At 39.4% G+C, this 15,463-nt stretch overlaps 1 protein-coding gene across 1 annotated transcript in view; it reads left to right on the forward strand.

Moving 5' to 3' along the window:
• Positions 1–15,463, forward strand: part of vps52 (VPS52 subunit of GARP complex) — a 65,180-nt gene that overhangs the window by 1,088 nt on the left and 48,629 nt on the right. Inside the window, exons 2-9 of the mRNA XM_079879279.1 lie at positions 5,280–5,364; positions 5,463–5,515; positions 5,594–5,669; positions 6,159–6,226; positions 6,813–6,988; positions 7,075–7,225; positions 7,343–7,443; positions 10,023–10,155. Coding sequence (XP_079735405.1) covers positions 5,280–5,364; positions 5,463–5,515; positions 5,594–5,669; positions 6,159–6,226; positions 6,813–6,988; positions 7,075–7,225; positions 7,343–7,443; positions 10,023–10,155 — 843 coding nt within the window. The remainder of the gene's footprint in view (positions 1–5,279; positions 5,365–5,462; positions 5,516–5,593; positions 5,670–6,158; positions 6,227–6,812; positions 6,989–7,074; positions 7,226–7,342; positions 7,444–10,022; positions 10,156–15,463) is intronic.

Here is a 15,463-nt window from a genome sequence, read left to right on the forward strand (position 1 = left end):
GGGTCAGACAAAAACAGGTGGAGAAAAAAAGACACATGTTAACTGCAAAATAATTAAGAATGAAGGTGAAGAATTAAGTGTGAAACCATCAGGAACCCTTAAGTCTCCAGCGCCACCATTTTCCTGAACTGCAACCTACCTGGAGTCTCCAGAAGAGCAAGGTGTCAGGATCTCAGAGACTTGGGTTAGGTAAAGAATCCTAAAAATGTACCCCCTCTTAATAAGAATCACAAGCTGAAGTGTTGTAAAATACATGAAGACATGTTTTTGTATAGGCTTTATAGACAGACAGATTGAGAGTGACTCTTGAAGGACCAGCACAACATCCTCTTCTACCACTATTTGAAGAATTCATCTTCCAGAATCTGACAGTAAGTTTTGGGAGTTTATTTTTAGTCCATCTCCTTCCCTGAAGTCCGTTTTTCAGAGATGGACTAAAAATAAACTCCCAAAACTTATTAAAACGTATTCTGGAAAATGAATTCTTAACATGTGTCTTTTCTTCTCCACCTGTTTTTGTCTGACCCTGTTGACCCAATGAGCATTTCACTGTCCAATGGTCATGCCTTAACTGCAATCTCTAGTATTGCATTAGTATTGCATCCTTTTCATGGGGATTTAATAATTTTTTACTTTTAAGTCTGAATTAAATCTCTTTTTTGGCTTATTTTATCTGTAAAAGAAAACTTGCCTAATAATTATGCACACCTGAATATAAGGCGTTTTTTTATTTCCAGCCTTCATGAGCAATTATATATCACTTATAAATGATTAAATACAAATTTAATAGTAGTTATTACGATTAATGTGGTTTGGAATTGGTAAAATGTGCCTGGAAAAAAAATATGCTCAGAAAATCAACGTGCCTAATAATTCTGCACGCACTGTACTATAGCCTATAATTCTACACTCCTCGTAGCATTTGTGTTCCTCATATGTAAATATGACTTTAACAATAAATTACCTTTAAATTTTTTTGAACATGCCGATAAAACTTAAGTAACTTTGTTTTTTATTTTTGAACACTTTTTGTACAGCTTGTATCATGATTGAGTTCTTTTGAAATATTAAAAAAATGTGCATATCAAGTAAAATAATGCACTTTAAATATACTGGTGAAGTCAGGCATTATGAGGATTAGCAAATAAACTAGCAATATACATTATATTCAGTATTATTTATAGTAGTTTAATATCATTTAAGCTCTAACCTAAAAACTTGCGCTTACATAGCCGTGTTTCTCTCGTGCAATTTGGAAGCAAACAAATAAGTATTTATTTGACAAGGCCAAACTGTTATGACAAGGCGACTGTGGGTCAGAGTATCTCTGAAACAGCAAGGTTTGTTAGTTGCTTCCTGTCAGCAGTGGTGAGAATTTACCAAAAGTGGTCCAAGGAGGTAGCCTAGAAATCTCAACGCACCCTAGCGGCAGCAAATTTTATTTTGCATCGGGGGTGGACTAGCAACTCTCCGTTGGCTTTCGAGCTGGAAAAAAAACAAACTTTAGTCAGGCCAATCACATCGTGTATAGAGTCGGCGGGCGGGCTTAACATAACAGTTGCGACGGTTCTGCATGAATTCCCTGCTACTTGAAAACAAAGAATGGCTGCTGCTGGCGAACAGCGGTCTTTCGAATCGGCTTTGGCCGCGATTCTGGAAGACTTGGAGTTTAGCTTTTCTTTGAGAAAAGAACAAAGAACGGCACTTAAGTCATTCTTAAAAAAGGAAGATGTGTTCGTAGTTTTGACGACCAGATACGGCAAAAGTTTAATCTATCAACTAGCTCCGCTGGTGGGAAAACGCTCTGGTTGGTTGTAGTGCTATCCTATTGCATACAGAGGGAATTTGAAAGAAAGTCGTTTATCCCGCCCCTCGGATTAAGCCCTGCCAATGGTGAGTTCCCAGACCCAACATCTTGATGTGGTTCTGGCTTGCCAGGCTACCAAGGAGGGACAACACACAAACCGGCAACAGGGTGTTGGGCGCCCAAGGCTCATCGATGCACAGGGCAACAAAGGTTATCCTGTCTGGTCTGATGCAACAGAAGGTCTACTGTGGCACAAGTCACACAACATTTTAATGATGTTATGGGATGAATGTGTCAACATACAGTGCATCACACTCTGATCTGTATGTGGCTGCGTAGCTGCAGACCAAACAATCAGAGTGCCTATGATACCCCTGTCCATTGTCGAAAGCACCTGCAATGATTGCTTGCAAATGAAGCAGTGGAAGTGGCCTCTCTCAGCAAGATAATGCACCCTGCCACACTGCACATAATATTCAGATATGGTTTGAGGAACACGATGAAGAGTTCATTCCATGTGTTGCCCTGACCTGCAAATTCCCCAGATCTCAATCCAATTGAGCATCTGTGGGATGTGTTGGACCAACAAGTTCATTCCACTGTGGCTCCACCTTGAAACCCACAGGACTTGAAGCATCTCCTGCTAACGTCTTGGTGCTAGAGACCACATGACACCTTCAGAGGCCTTGTAGAGTCCAATAGAGAATTGGCGTGTGATGAGGCACACCTGAAGATAATGAAGCCTCATCACTGCCGCTTTTAAATGCTGAGCGCACCTCTCCTCAAGAGACCGGTTTCTTTCCCCGTGCATGCACGCTGGTGTCCTCGTGGGTCCAGGAAGGGAGGGCGGAGGGATTCCCGCGCCGCCAAAGATGTGAGTCGCCGGACCTGCAGTCCAGAATGGAGAATCATGCATGACGCCTCTGACAGGCTAGGATGAAGACTATCATCGGATGAAGAAAGGCCGCCATTCCCCTCAGTTGTCGTGGCCTAAAGAGGACAAGCCGCCACTCCTCTCGCCTCACAGTACAGATCCACTTTTGCGACACGACTGAAGCGTGGTGTTGTGACGCCTCCCCTCATTTGTACGTTGATGGGCGTTCCTCAAGTTTACCGCTATGGGTGTGGTTTTGAGCCAGCGGCTCATGATTTCCCCAGTCTCCATGTGCTCTACTTCTATTGGATAGTCGCGACGCGTTCAACGGATTAATTTGCATAAAGATGGGCATCGGCCAGCTTTTTGACGCGCAGCATTTTTTCAAATGCAGCGCCGCCTTCCCGGGATGCTTTGCGGGCACGTTAAAGTCATAGAGAGTAAAAGAAATGGACACAGCGACCCCAAAGACTTCAGCGGAGAAAAGTGAAGTAATTAGATGCACTCACTTCCTGATGGCTGAGCGTACTGCGCAGCCTCAAACTGAGCTTGACGACGTAGATGTGACGTGAGCAACCTGTTTGACAGTTGTAAGTCTTCTAGTAGCTGTGCCAAGAGAAATCTGAATCATTCCCTTCCGAATCTTGCAGAGATGGAGAGCTTGAGTAGAAGCTGTCCATGAGCTAGGAGCAGGAGCAACTTTATGACTATCTATGGGCTTCTCCCTTGACTTTATCGGACTTTATGCCTCCACGTCCCCCCGATTGCCTGCGAGCTTCTCCTCCCGTCTATACAGTAATTTCTCTACTGTGCGACAGAGAGTCGCTTGGTTATGACGCAAGCGTTAGCCTATTTTTACAAAAACGGCTTCTACGGGGCCATAACGTAAGATCCAAGGTAATGGAGCCTTTTATACATTGTCATGTTTCTTTAGAAATAAATAATGGACAAATGGAGTCTTTAAACACCTCAGATGTGAAGTTATTCGCTGTCAAAGTGACACCAAAATGAATGGGAGGCAATGGAATGCTAACAGCAGGTGATGGCTTGCTAGCCAATGGCTGCCTCCATGGAAGCTACACTTTCCGGGTGCTGGCTTACCCCCTTGGTTAAAGTCGCTTGACGTCACCCATAGGAATAAAGTGGAGTGCGGCGCGACAGAAGTGTCGCACGGACAAGTGGATCCGTATCATCAGACTGAAAAGAGAGAGAAGCGCGTGCGACCGTCGGACACCGCCCCCCTTACTAGGTCCCATCCCATCTGACCATCTGATCACTACCCATCCTTCACGATTCCCTGGCACAACGAGGACACCAGATCCCCTTTTTGTTTTAACACTTTATTTGCCCATTTTTGGACATTTTTCTTTATGCTATGACAGTTTCTTTATGTTAAATAAATGCCTCTCCGAGGCATGACAGCACTCCCACTGTGTCTGTCGTTTGCTCCTCTCGCCACAAAACATTTATGTAAACAATATATTTTACATTTATTACAAAATATGCATATAAATGCACATTTTATTTAAGTAGTTTGAGAGAATAGAGAGTGTCAAGAAGGGAAGCAACGAAGACAAACATCAAGGACAGACTGAAACTCTGAACAGCAGAGGACTGGTGTAAAGTTATTTTCTCTGATGTAACCTGTTTCTTACTGTTTGGGACATCTGGAAAATGTCTCTGCTACCATGAGTACTGTGTCGTGCAAACAGTGAAGACCATCCATATGTGGGTTTTTTTTTCATCCAAGGGAGTGGGCTGTCTCATAATACTGCCCAAAAACACTGCCATGAATAAAGCACCATGTCACAAGGCAAGTGTGATAATGAAGTGGCTCAGAGAACATTACATTGAAATACTGGATCCATGACCAGGCAACTCTCCAGATCTTTATCCCATAGAAAACCTGCGGTCAATCCTCAAAAACCGAGTGAGTGGACAAACCGAAGCCCACAACTTGTGATCAACTCTGAGCAAGAATGGATCGCCATCAGTCAGGATATTGCCCAGAAGCTTATATCCAGCATGCCAGAGTGAATTTATATAATTGTTATGAAGAAAAAGGGACAACACTGTGAATAGTGACACTTTGCATATATTGATTGTTGTTTTTCAATAAAAGCCTTTAAAACTTATGAAATGCTTATCATTGTTTTCAAGTATACCATAGAAACGTGGGAAAAAATCTACAGATACTGAAGCAGCAAACTTTGAGAAACAACATTTATGTCGGAGCCAATACTATTGGCCACAGCAGTAGGACTTGAATAAATTATTTGGAAATATGAAAAATTATCCTCCACATTTCTCAAATGGGCCTGCCTCATATTTGAATTTTCTTTAGTTTAAAACACATTTCTTTATATAACTTGACTGGTCTCAAAAACCCGATGCTCTGTACAGCCGGTCCCTCCCTGCTCATGATATTCAGTAGAGCGGCAGCAGGGTTGAACACTTAGTGATCAATTTGTTTGGATTTTGATCTGTTAATATTGCTCTCCTCCTCTCAGGTTAACACTTTTTGAATCTGCGTTAATGCTTGGATCAGCAAGATCGACTGTTTAGTGATGATTGTCTCTCTTTGTAATGTGTTGGCAGAAGTCAGACTTTGATATGGTTCCTCCACTAAATTTGGGTGATCTGGACATCACCACAGATGAGTTCATTCTGGATGAGGTGGACCGTGAGTTTAGTTTTAGTTTTATCACTTAAGTAAGGGAAGTGCCAATAAACTTAATTCATCATGCATTAATAAGTGCTCTGTCATTTGTCCTTTTTTAGTTCACATTCAAGCTAATCTGGAGGATGATCTGGTGAAAGAGGCGCTCAAGACGGTGAGATGAAAGTTCAGCTGATGATGTGTGTGTGATCATCATTACGTGTTAAAAGTTTTTTTTTTTTTTGTGGAACAGGGTATGGATTTGCGGCAGTACTCTAAGCAGGTGGAGACTGAGCTGCAGCGAGTTGAACAAGCATCAATCAAAGACTGTATCCATACTGCTGTTTTTAATGGCTTTATAGTAGTTTGAAATCAAAAGAAAAAAAATTGACTTGACTGTTGATCTGACTACTTTGTGAGATTCACTCTCATATTGATGCAATAACCTGTAATGATTTTGCTTATATATTTTTTTGGTAACACTTTAATTAAAGGTGGCATAGTTACACATTTCTACATGTACTTACTATAGTAATAACATTAAATTATGCATAGTTCCAAGTAAAAACCCTAAACCAAACCCTAACCGTAACTCTATATTAGGTACATGTAGTTAATTAATATTACTCTGTACTTACATAAGTACTATGTAACTACGTCACCTTAAAATAAAGTATAACCATTTTTTTTTTCTTCTCAGTTTTATTGATACTCTTGGATCAATGAACATGAAGCATGGTTTATGGTTCAGTAATTAAGACTTTTTAAAACAGTAATGGATATTAATAAAGAACCCTTAACAAGTAGCACTTGTGTAGATATCAAAGAGAGTCAGAATATTGCCTCTTTACACAACCAGATCACAGCCTGTGACTCAATACTGGAGGTGAGTGTATTTAGTGGACAGTAGGACCTTAGCTGTTGTGGTTTGCAAACTATGACCTGCAATTTCATATTGTGAAAAGATATTTTACCATTCAAAAATCTAAACATCACCGTTTAACCTCTTGGCGGAAAATCAAAAATCAAGGAAACTCATTCAAGTTTCAAATAATACAAACTATATTTAAGAAAAAAAGCTGCATGGTTTAAAGAGTAATTTTTGGAATATATTATTATTTATCACTTTAATGTACTGTATTTACTGTCCTGGAAGAAGTCCTGGAGAATGCCATTATATGCTATTACCTCAGATGCATTTAGGGGCCAAACATTTTTTAGAAATCAGTTTATTAGCACAGTTTTCTTATTTTGTTGACATACAGCATATCTTAAGAAAACAGGAACATGGGGCTTGAAATATCACAGTGCGTGTTTGTGTGTGTTCATGTGAGTTTTAATAGTACATTTTTGTATTGCACATTTAGAGCTGTAATTTGGACCGATGAATTTGAAGCTGCCTACATTTTTTTCTGTGTTCAGCTGTGGTGCTATTTGACCTGAACTGTGCATCTGCTTTCTTTTCTGTCTAGCGTATGGAAGGCATGTTGAGCAGTTTTCAGAGCGACCTGTCATCCATCAGCAGTGAGATTCAGACACTGCAGCAGCAGTCAGTCAGTATGAACATGAGGCTGAAGAACCGTCAGGCCGTCCGCAGTCAGCTCAGCCAGCTGGTTGACGAACTGGTCGTTCCCAGCACCATGATTTCGTAAGGATATATTGAGCGTATTGTTCCAGGGAGATTTTGCTTTACCTTCTTAAATCACAGATTGACGAACTGTATGTGTGTTGCAGTGTGATTCTAGACAGTCCTGTAACAGAGCAGGAGTTTTTGGAGCAGCTTCACGAGCTTAACAACAAGATCAACTTTGCTAAAGAGCTCAGCTTCAGAGAGACCCTCGCCTGCTCTGATATACAGGACATCGTTGATCGCCTCAAAATTAAAGTGAGAGCAAATCAAAGATTGGCTGGTATAACCCATTCTTGATATAAGAGATGCATGCAAAATGAATGTAATTCAGTTTTCTGTTGCTGAATGTATCTGTTTTGATTCTGTTCATAGGCCGTCTCAAAGATCCGTGAGTTCATCCTACAGAAGATCTACTCATTCAGAAAGCCCATGACCAACTACCAGATCCCTCAGAACACACTACTCAAGTACAGGTACAAAATGCACTCCTCACAATCAAATCATACTAAGTTGCATGATAACATTACTTCAGTACCAGCACAAGGGTAATTCTCAGAAATTGTGTGTCCCAGTGAATTACTGCTAATTAACAAGATAGATTTAGCCCTGTTTAGTGTAATGCAGTATATATTTTAAAATAAAAGGTTGTCATTGCAATATCAGCAAATTTGCATGTTGTCATTCATCACATTACATTTTAATTCATCTACAATGCCACAGCAAAAAAAAAAAAAAAAAATGAATGTGATGAGATTGTGTACATCAAAAATATTTATTATATTTAGTTGTCCTCACATGCTAAATGTTTCAGTCCCTGTTTACACCAGGTATTAAGATGCATTTTGGTCAATCGGATCACAAGTAGACGAGGGAGACACATATACGTAGTATTTCAATCTGGAAATACAAAATTTTGTCCACTTTCAACCACTTCTGTCCTGATTTCTTCGAGGGGATGGTCTATGGGCAGGTAAATGTATGGGTTTTTTCAGATCTTTAGATCTAATTGACAAAATAAGTTTGCGCAATTTACATATGTACGCCCCCAGAGATGACGGAAAAACATATGGAGGGCAGCAGCTTTCGGTTTTGCTCTGATAGCCACAAGACCATGCCGAACGTATTAGGTCAGTAGGCGGAGAGTAGGTGGTCTTTTGTGGCTGTTCGAACACATGAGCATTTAGACTACGCAAGCGATCTGGTCGAATGTGTTTTCGACAACCTCTGGAAGTGGTCAAAAGTGGACAATCTCAAAACCCCATTTACACCTGTATTTAGCGTTGTTCACCTGTGATCCGATCGACAGGTGAACGACGCATATGTAAGGCTGGAAGCTTACGCTGCTATTTTGAACCAATAATTGGAACAAAAAGCAGTTTAAGGATGATGTGCATAATTCAGTTATTTATCTGACTCCAATATAATTAATCAGGCTCAGTTAAAGTTGTTGTTGTTATTCTTTAACCTCTTATTCTTTAACGGTAAAGGTCTTTCTTAGAACTGATTTAACATGAACGTTTAGATAACAAAAGTTATAATCGCTTTTCAACATTATCAGTGATAAAATGAAAGATTCTTAAAGCCTTTAAAGCAGGCAAAGTTATTTATTAAGTTACATGTTTAAATATACAGACAGTAGAAAGGAACAACATACTGTATAGAAAACTTAGTTATAACAAATAATGCACTGCTGTGCAGAAGAGGCCATAAAAGCCTTTCTCATAGTATGAGGTTACGCACTAGTGTGCGGGAGTGGCAGGGTTAATGCCTTTCTCCTAGAATCAATAGTTATCTTTCCTTCTTATATCCTGAGCAAAGCATTGTTAAAGATGAGTGAAATACCAACACTGAAACCAACCGACAGGAAACCAAAAGATGAGGCAAATGGGTGGTGATCAAGAGGGGGAGAAGAACATTAACATATTCTCCTCAATGCATTTTTAAGCAATAGTACCAGATTGTACATTAGCATACTTTTACTATCTATTTTAAGTTCACCACCATTCAGTTCAGTTTATAAGCTGTCAGATGAGACCAAACATGATAGTTACATGTTAGAACACACTAGTAAATAAACAGTATGTAGTTGAAAGCATATGTCCTGTGAAGCAAATGGTACAGATATGTCATTGAGGTGCAAACGACTCTGTCTCTCCAGACAGAACCATCCTGTGCCTGGAGTGTCACAACAGTCCTCAATCAGCATATTGATGAATCCCTTGCACTAGATAGGCATTAGCATACTGTGATGATGAAGGCCATTGTGCAACATTTAATTCACATGCATACCTTTAAAAGGATTTCTGAAGTATTAGGGCAGTAAAGAGTTCTACCCATATTCGCTCAGCCCTACACATATTTGTTTGCATACAAGAATTATTGTCAAATATGATATATTATAATATAATAAAAGCAAAAACATTTATCAAAGAATGCAGAATTGGTCTTTGTCCCTGCAATTTCTATTCACCCTTATTATGCTGTGACATTACTTCTTTAAAACAAAGGTTTGTTTCTGACTTCAAGGAGAAACTTTTTCATTATTATTAATATTATTATTAATAGTATACAGAATTCAAATAGTGGTACACAAAAACTCTTGTTGGATATTTTTTACTTGAATCTTCAATTCTGTAATAGTAAACCCCAAATGATCTTCTTTAAAATGTCTTGAAAGAGAAAGGTCATGGATTATTAATTAATTCTTAATAATCATAACTCATATTTGTTGACCACTTATCTAAAAGTTTTGGGTCACACATGATACCCCTATTGTAGTCCAGTAGACAGTTACGGCCCTGGTACTTTCTGGCAGAGCTGGAAAAATCTGAGTTTAGCAGAGCCTTTCACAAAAAAAAATTAATACAAATTACTGCCATTTCCTGAGACTGACCTGCAGTAAACACCATAACAGAAATAAACAATATCTAGAAACATTAATAAATTACACTCTGTTTAAGTTATTATCTCCACTTTTAACTATGGCCCTTCCTTATTTCTGTTAAATGAGAAGCACAATACTGAGTATGGATGTTTTTCTGGTCATCTACAGATTTTTCTATCAGTTCCTGTTAGCCAATGAGAGGACAGTTGCAAAGGAGATCCGGGACGAGTATGTGGACACCATGAGCAAAATCTACTTCAGTTACTTCAAGTCATACAGCAGCAGACTGCTGAAAGTCCAGGTGACAGGCATGGAAGTACACTACAGTTCACAGTCTTAAAGGGCAAGAGCTTTCCAAAACCGCAAGCTTTGATCTGATTGGCCAATTTTACGTAATTTCCGGGAGTCAGCACATACATGTATATAGCTCAGGAGACAAAGACGGTTGTACCGGCAAGCAGTGTTGTGCCTGAACGCGTTCATATTTTGGGCGAACGTGAACTGAACGTACTGTATTACTGCCTGATGAACGATACTGTGAACTCGTTCATTCTGGTGTCTGTGAACGGCACACTCTCTCAGTTTAACTTCGTTCAATAGGGTGCCAGATTTCTATAGAGCCTTCCAGGCGAAAACCCGGCTAAAACACACCGTAAACAGGCCTTAACATGTAGCGGAAAAACACCCAATCTGGCAACACCAGCCACCAGTGTCTGACTCTCTTGTTCGATCTCGTTCATCAAAATTAACGAATCTTTTTTCGAGTCATTTCGTTCATTTAAGGGGCTTTAAATGTTATACCATTAACTGGCAAATTCCCCGATCACATCCACCTACGCAATCCTGATCATATTCTGAATTAAGAAATCATTATAATGCAGTCAAAAATCGTTTACAGGGATCATAAATAATTACTTTACCTTCCGAGTCTTTCGTTCATTTGTCACGTGACAGACGCAACGAACGGATTGTTCATGAACGTCTCATCGTTGCAAATCAAAACAAAAAGCAGCATGTTGGCGTCATGATCATTTAAACGAGTTTTATGACAGGTCGGTGAGGATGGGAAAAATCTGACGCATAGCTTCAGTGTTAAAACTGATAAAATAATTATCTGTGGTTCTATATGGGCTGTGGCAATCATTTTGAAAAAATAATAGCTTGCAGCAACATGGAAAAAAGGACTATGAACTAGTTCATTTTTGGAACTGTGAACTTAGTTCAAAATTTTTTGAGTATGAACTATGAACTTAACTAGTTCATTTTAAAATTTGTGAACTGAACTTTGAACTAGTTCATGTAGAAAGTGAACTTTCCCAACACTGCCGGCAAGTTCCACTACAACTTTTGACGTCACTTTTTTGAAAGATGTTAGAAGTTTTGATTGAGACACTTAGTAACAAGTAAACAAGATTTCTTCGTACATGCATGTATAACGTGCTTTGTTCTTGGGGTAGTGTCTGATTTAACATCTACTTACCACTAAAGCTAATGTAAAAAACTAATTATGGCTGGTCACTTTAAATGTTGTTTAAACAATCACTTCCTGTCTAACTGGGTGGTTTTTGGCCAAAATAAACTTCATCTACCACTAGAAGTTTGACTACATGAAAATGCCACAACACTAATCCACTCTAACTTTGGTCCTGGATGCTCATTGGTTAATCAGCTTTCTAGTCATGTGAAAATACACATGATCTAGTAACAGCTTTATTTATTTTAAAGCTTTTATTCAGATATTTAAATTAATATAAATACATACGTACATAAATAAACTGCTTTAATGTGGAGCAAGAGATTCAGACTTTATTGCTTCAGATATATCACTGTAACTTTACTCACCACTGATTGGTCCAGTTTTTGTTTGCAGTATCTTACCTAGTATAAGATCTGCTCTGGAGCAGGTTATCCGTGTAGCACAAGTTATCATGTCAAAGAACAGCACCAAAACCAATCCACCTTCTTGACCCTGAAAATCCAGATTTTTCTCAAACTAAACTCAAATTTACCACTAAAACTAGATTCATGGAACAGGCCACTGTTCAAAAGATCAATGCAGAGCACCCATACCAAAGCCATTGTTAACCTTAGTTGTTATGATAAGTTACTGTTAAAACTATAATATACAGTATAAAAATGAAGACCCACTCAAGGCTGTGCTATATTGTGCTTGACATGACCCTGTTGAAAACTTTTTCTTCGTCAAAGCAAGAAACCAGGAGACGTTGGGGATCACGTTCAAACAAAGTTATTCTTTATTGAGGACTTCGCGTTGACGCGGCTGCAGTTCTTCCCAAATCAGTCTGGCTAACATACTTCACATGGTTTCTTTATAGGTCTTTCAGTGGGCTGTCCTTAAAGGTGCTAAACATACACACAGCCTTAGAGGTAACCACTAAATCTAATCATCTAAAGACAATAGAGGCAATTGCCCCCAACTGAGATAATGGTACCCCCCCCCCCCCCCCCCCCCAAATGGTATACACAACAAATGGTCACGAGACCTTAGACTAGGTAACATTCACACACAGTCCAACTCTTAGTTGGAAGATCAAAGACTAACAAAACCCCTGACTATTACAACGTTTAGACAGCTGACTTAAAGCTGACTTCTGATCAGTAAATTGATGCCATCATGTTCACCTTGAATGCCCAATACAGTGTAATTCACCTTAGTTTTTCATGTGATGTTATGTAAGGAAGTAAGATCAGCAGATCTTAAACATATTCTTAAATTTGGATCCTTCAGTCCCCCGTTTGAGAGTTCTTAAAAACTCTCACAAAATACAAATTTAAACACATAATTATTCATCGCTCAGAATAGTATCCTCAAATATTTGAACAGCTTGACGGTCAAAATCAGGATGCGCGCGATCATAGCTAGTTATAACGGCGCCTTTTTATACTTGTATTACCCCAGCGTGTTACAATGTTTTAGAGTTTATTCTGCCATCGTTTTTACAGACTCGCCACATTTAACAGTTCCTGTCAGTTGTGTTGGATATATTTTAGAGATTACTCTGCCATCGTTTTTACAGTCTCGCCATATCCCCAACCACCTAACAGTGATAACCAAGCAAAATTTTCTAATTTTCGTGAATTTTTTTTGACTAGATAGCATATCAAATACTTTAGAGGTTTACTTTTCAGAGGAACTGAAAGTTAATTCTTGTAACTGGTGTAAGTTACAGGCACATCGCCTATGTTCATTCTTGTAACTTGTGTAAGTTACAGGAACATATAACTTGCTCTGTGTTGTTCATCTGTAATTGCATGTTGACACAGAAACAAACATGCACTTAGGGTCCGTGAAATCTTACGGGTGTGCTGGACGTGAGTCATTTGTTGGTTGACACACTTGATACTAACAGGTTTCCGAACCATGAAAAGTTATCTTCAGTCATATTAACCAGGTGCAGCACTCAGATAATGGTGCAGGCTTGTAGTCTTGATCATATCGATGGATGACTGAAGGTTTTGTATTTCTGCGTTGTGTATTTTTTCTTCTTTTTCTTTTGTGATTGGCTCGTTCAGCAGTGGGTGTAGTTGTCTTCTTGAGGTTGTGGCTTCATATGCAGGTGAGACGTCGTTGCATATGGATTTTTGGAACAGCCATCAAGTGTTTATCTGCACAGAGGAAGAAAGAAAACAAAAGACGACAGAGCAGTATTTGTCCAAACACTAGGGTTGTAGCAGTATTTGTTTAAACACTAGGGTTGTAGCGTCTGCTGCGGTTGTTTCATTCTTTCCCTATTTCTTAATTGATTTGACACCTATGGACCAGTGAGGTGGGGATAAGAGGGGGGATGAGGAAATCTTCACCACATGGCTGACCCCCGAGGCCTGTTGCACATCGGTTCTTCCATTGGCTCCGCCCTGGTCTGTGTGTCCTATTCTGTCCCTGTTGTGTGCACACTGTACAGTGTGTGAGAAAAATTGGCACATTTCCATTCTCCAGTGAAACATCAGTCCTAATAAACATCATTAACAGAGGATGGTTGTCTAACTGCAATATTCTGTGGTATAACATTTTAAGGCTGTGAGTATACTGAATGTCCCCCAAACAAAGGCTGTGACAGTCAATAAGTCTTTCATCTTTGTTGTGAGTTACTGGGGAGATTAAGCAATCACAGCCTAAATGGTTAACACCGTATCAAGTTGCCCCACGAGTTTAACGAGGAGGGGAGGGGCTGCTTCAGAATATCAAGCAGGCTAAGCAGAAGCTGGTTAACCTTGTTAACTTGTCTTAAGTTATTTTTGTTTTTTCTACATTCTTTTCCAAAATGTCCGTGCTTGCCACAGTAAGAACAACTGGCTTCTCTAGGACTTTTGCGTTTCTGTTTCTCTGAATTGACCTTAATGGATGCTGCTGCAATTTTTACTCTTGCCTTGACATCGGAATCTCTTTCCCAAATAGCTAAACTTTCTAGGTTACTTCTGAGAGTTCTTTTAGCCTACGTAATATCTAGGAATGGCAAGGCTGTTCTGTACTCAGCTACAAGACCATCTGCCCAAATTCGGATTAGAGCTCCTTTGTCAGCTAACACACTTTCGGAATCATCCACTATTCCACTGTACGTTACCGCTACCTGACAGAACCTCTCAGTATATTCACTCACAGTTTCTTCTTTCTCTTGTACACAGCTAGTAACTCTCGACCAATCGATTTTGGGTCCTAAGATATTCTTTAGGATTTTCAAAACACCTTCTCTCAAATCGCCTTTACTGACATGTTGCAGTTCGGAAGTAACAGCAGACTCAAAATTGTTGAATTCAGATTCAGTTAGAATTTGTGACATCAGCTGTGTGACTTCTGGCAACGACATGTCGTAAAGATGCATTTTACTGAAAAATGCTCTTCTAAATTCAGAAAAATTTGTGCGTGCTGAGGGTAAACTCTGGGAGAGTCTATCTATATCCTTAGGACCTAAAGATGTTTTGGCAACTGTTTGTATTTGGACAACAGAAGAGTTCGGAGTAACACTTTTAGTTCCCTGAGATCTTCTCCTAGCCCCACAAACCTGCACTGAATCTACAGGCTGATCAGTTACTGATTGGATGGCTACATTTGTTTCAACGAAAGCTTTTAAGTCAGGATAATTGTTATCAGGCTGACTAACTTCTTCCACATCAGTTTTTTCTGCATCTTTGTTGCGGTTTACTTTCTTAGTCAACAAAGATATTCTAGCATGGAGCTCTTTGATCTGTTTCTCTAGCTCGGAGTTGCGCTTAGACTGTTCTGTAGCTAGGGTTAAACCGAATTCTCTGTGACAACAGATAAAACTTTTCACACTGTTCTTGCGAATACTTTCTCCTAGTACCTACTTACCATCTTCGATTGACCAAACTTTGCCTGGATCAATGCAAAATTTCTTTGTTAAATTCAATCTGACTTCCTCAGTCACGATTGAGTCCATGTGCTCTGATAACAAAGACTTGAATTCACTATCTGTCCAAAAAGGTGTAATCTGTCTAGTACTTTTCCTAAACATTTTGTGAATTTTTGTTACCACAAACAAACACTAAAAAAACTTCTCTCTACTGTCTTGCAAACAGAGGGTACAATCTTATTAGCACATGAGGCTAAATCTAATTCTAAAGCTAATTCT

Source organism: Squalius cephalus, assembly GCF_949319135.1.
Source record: "Squalius cephalus genome assembly, chromosome: 8".
In the NCBI taxonomy this organism is placed as follows: domain Eukaryota; kingdom Metazoa; phylum Chordata; class Actinopteri; order Cypriniformes; family Leuciscidae; genus Squalius; species Squalius cephalus.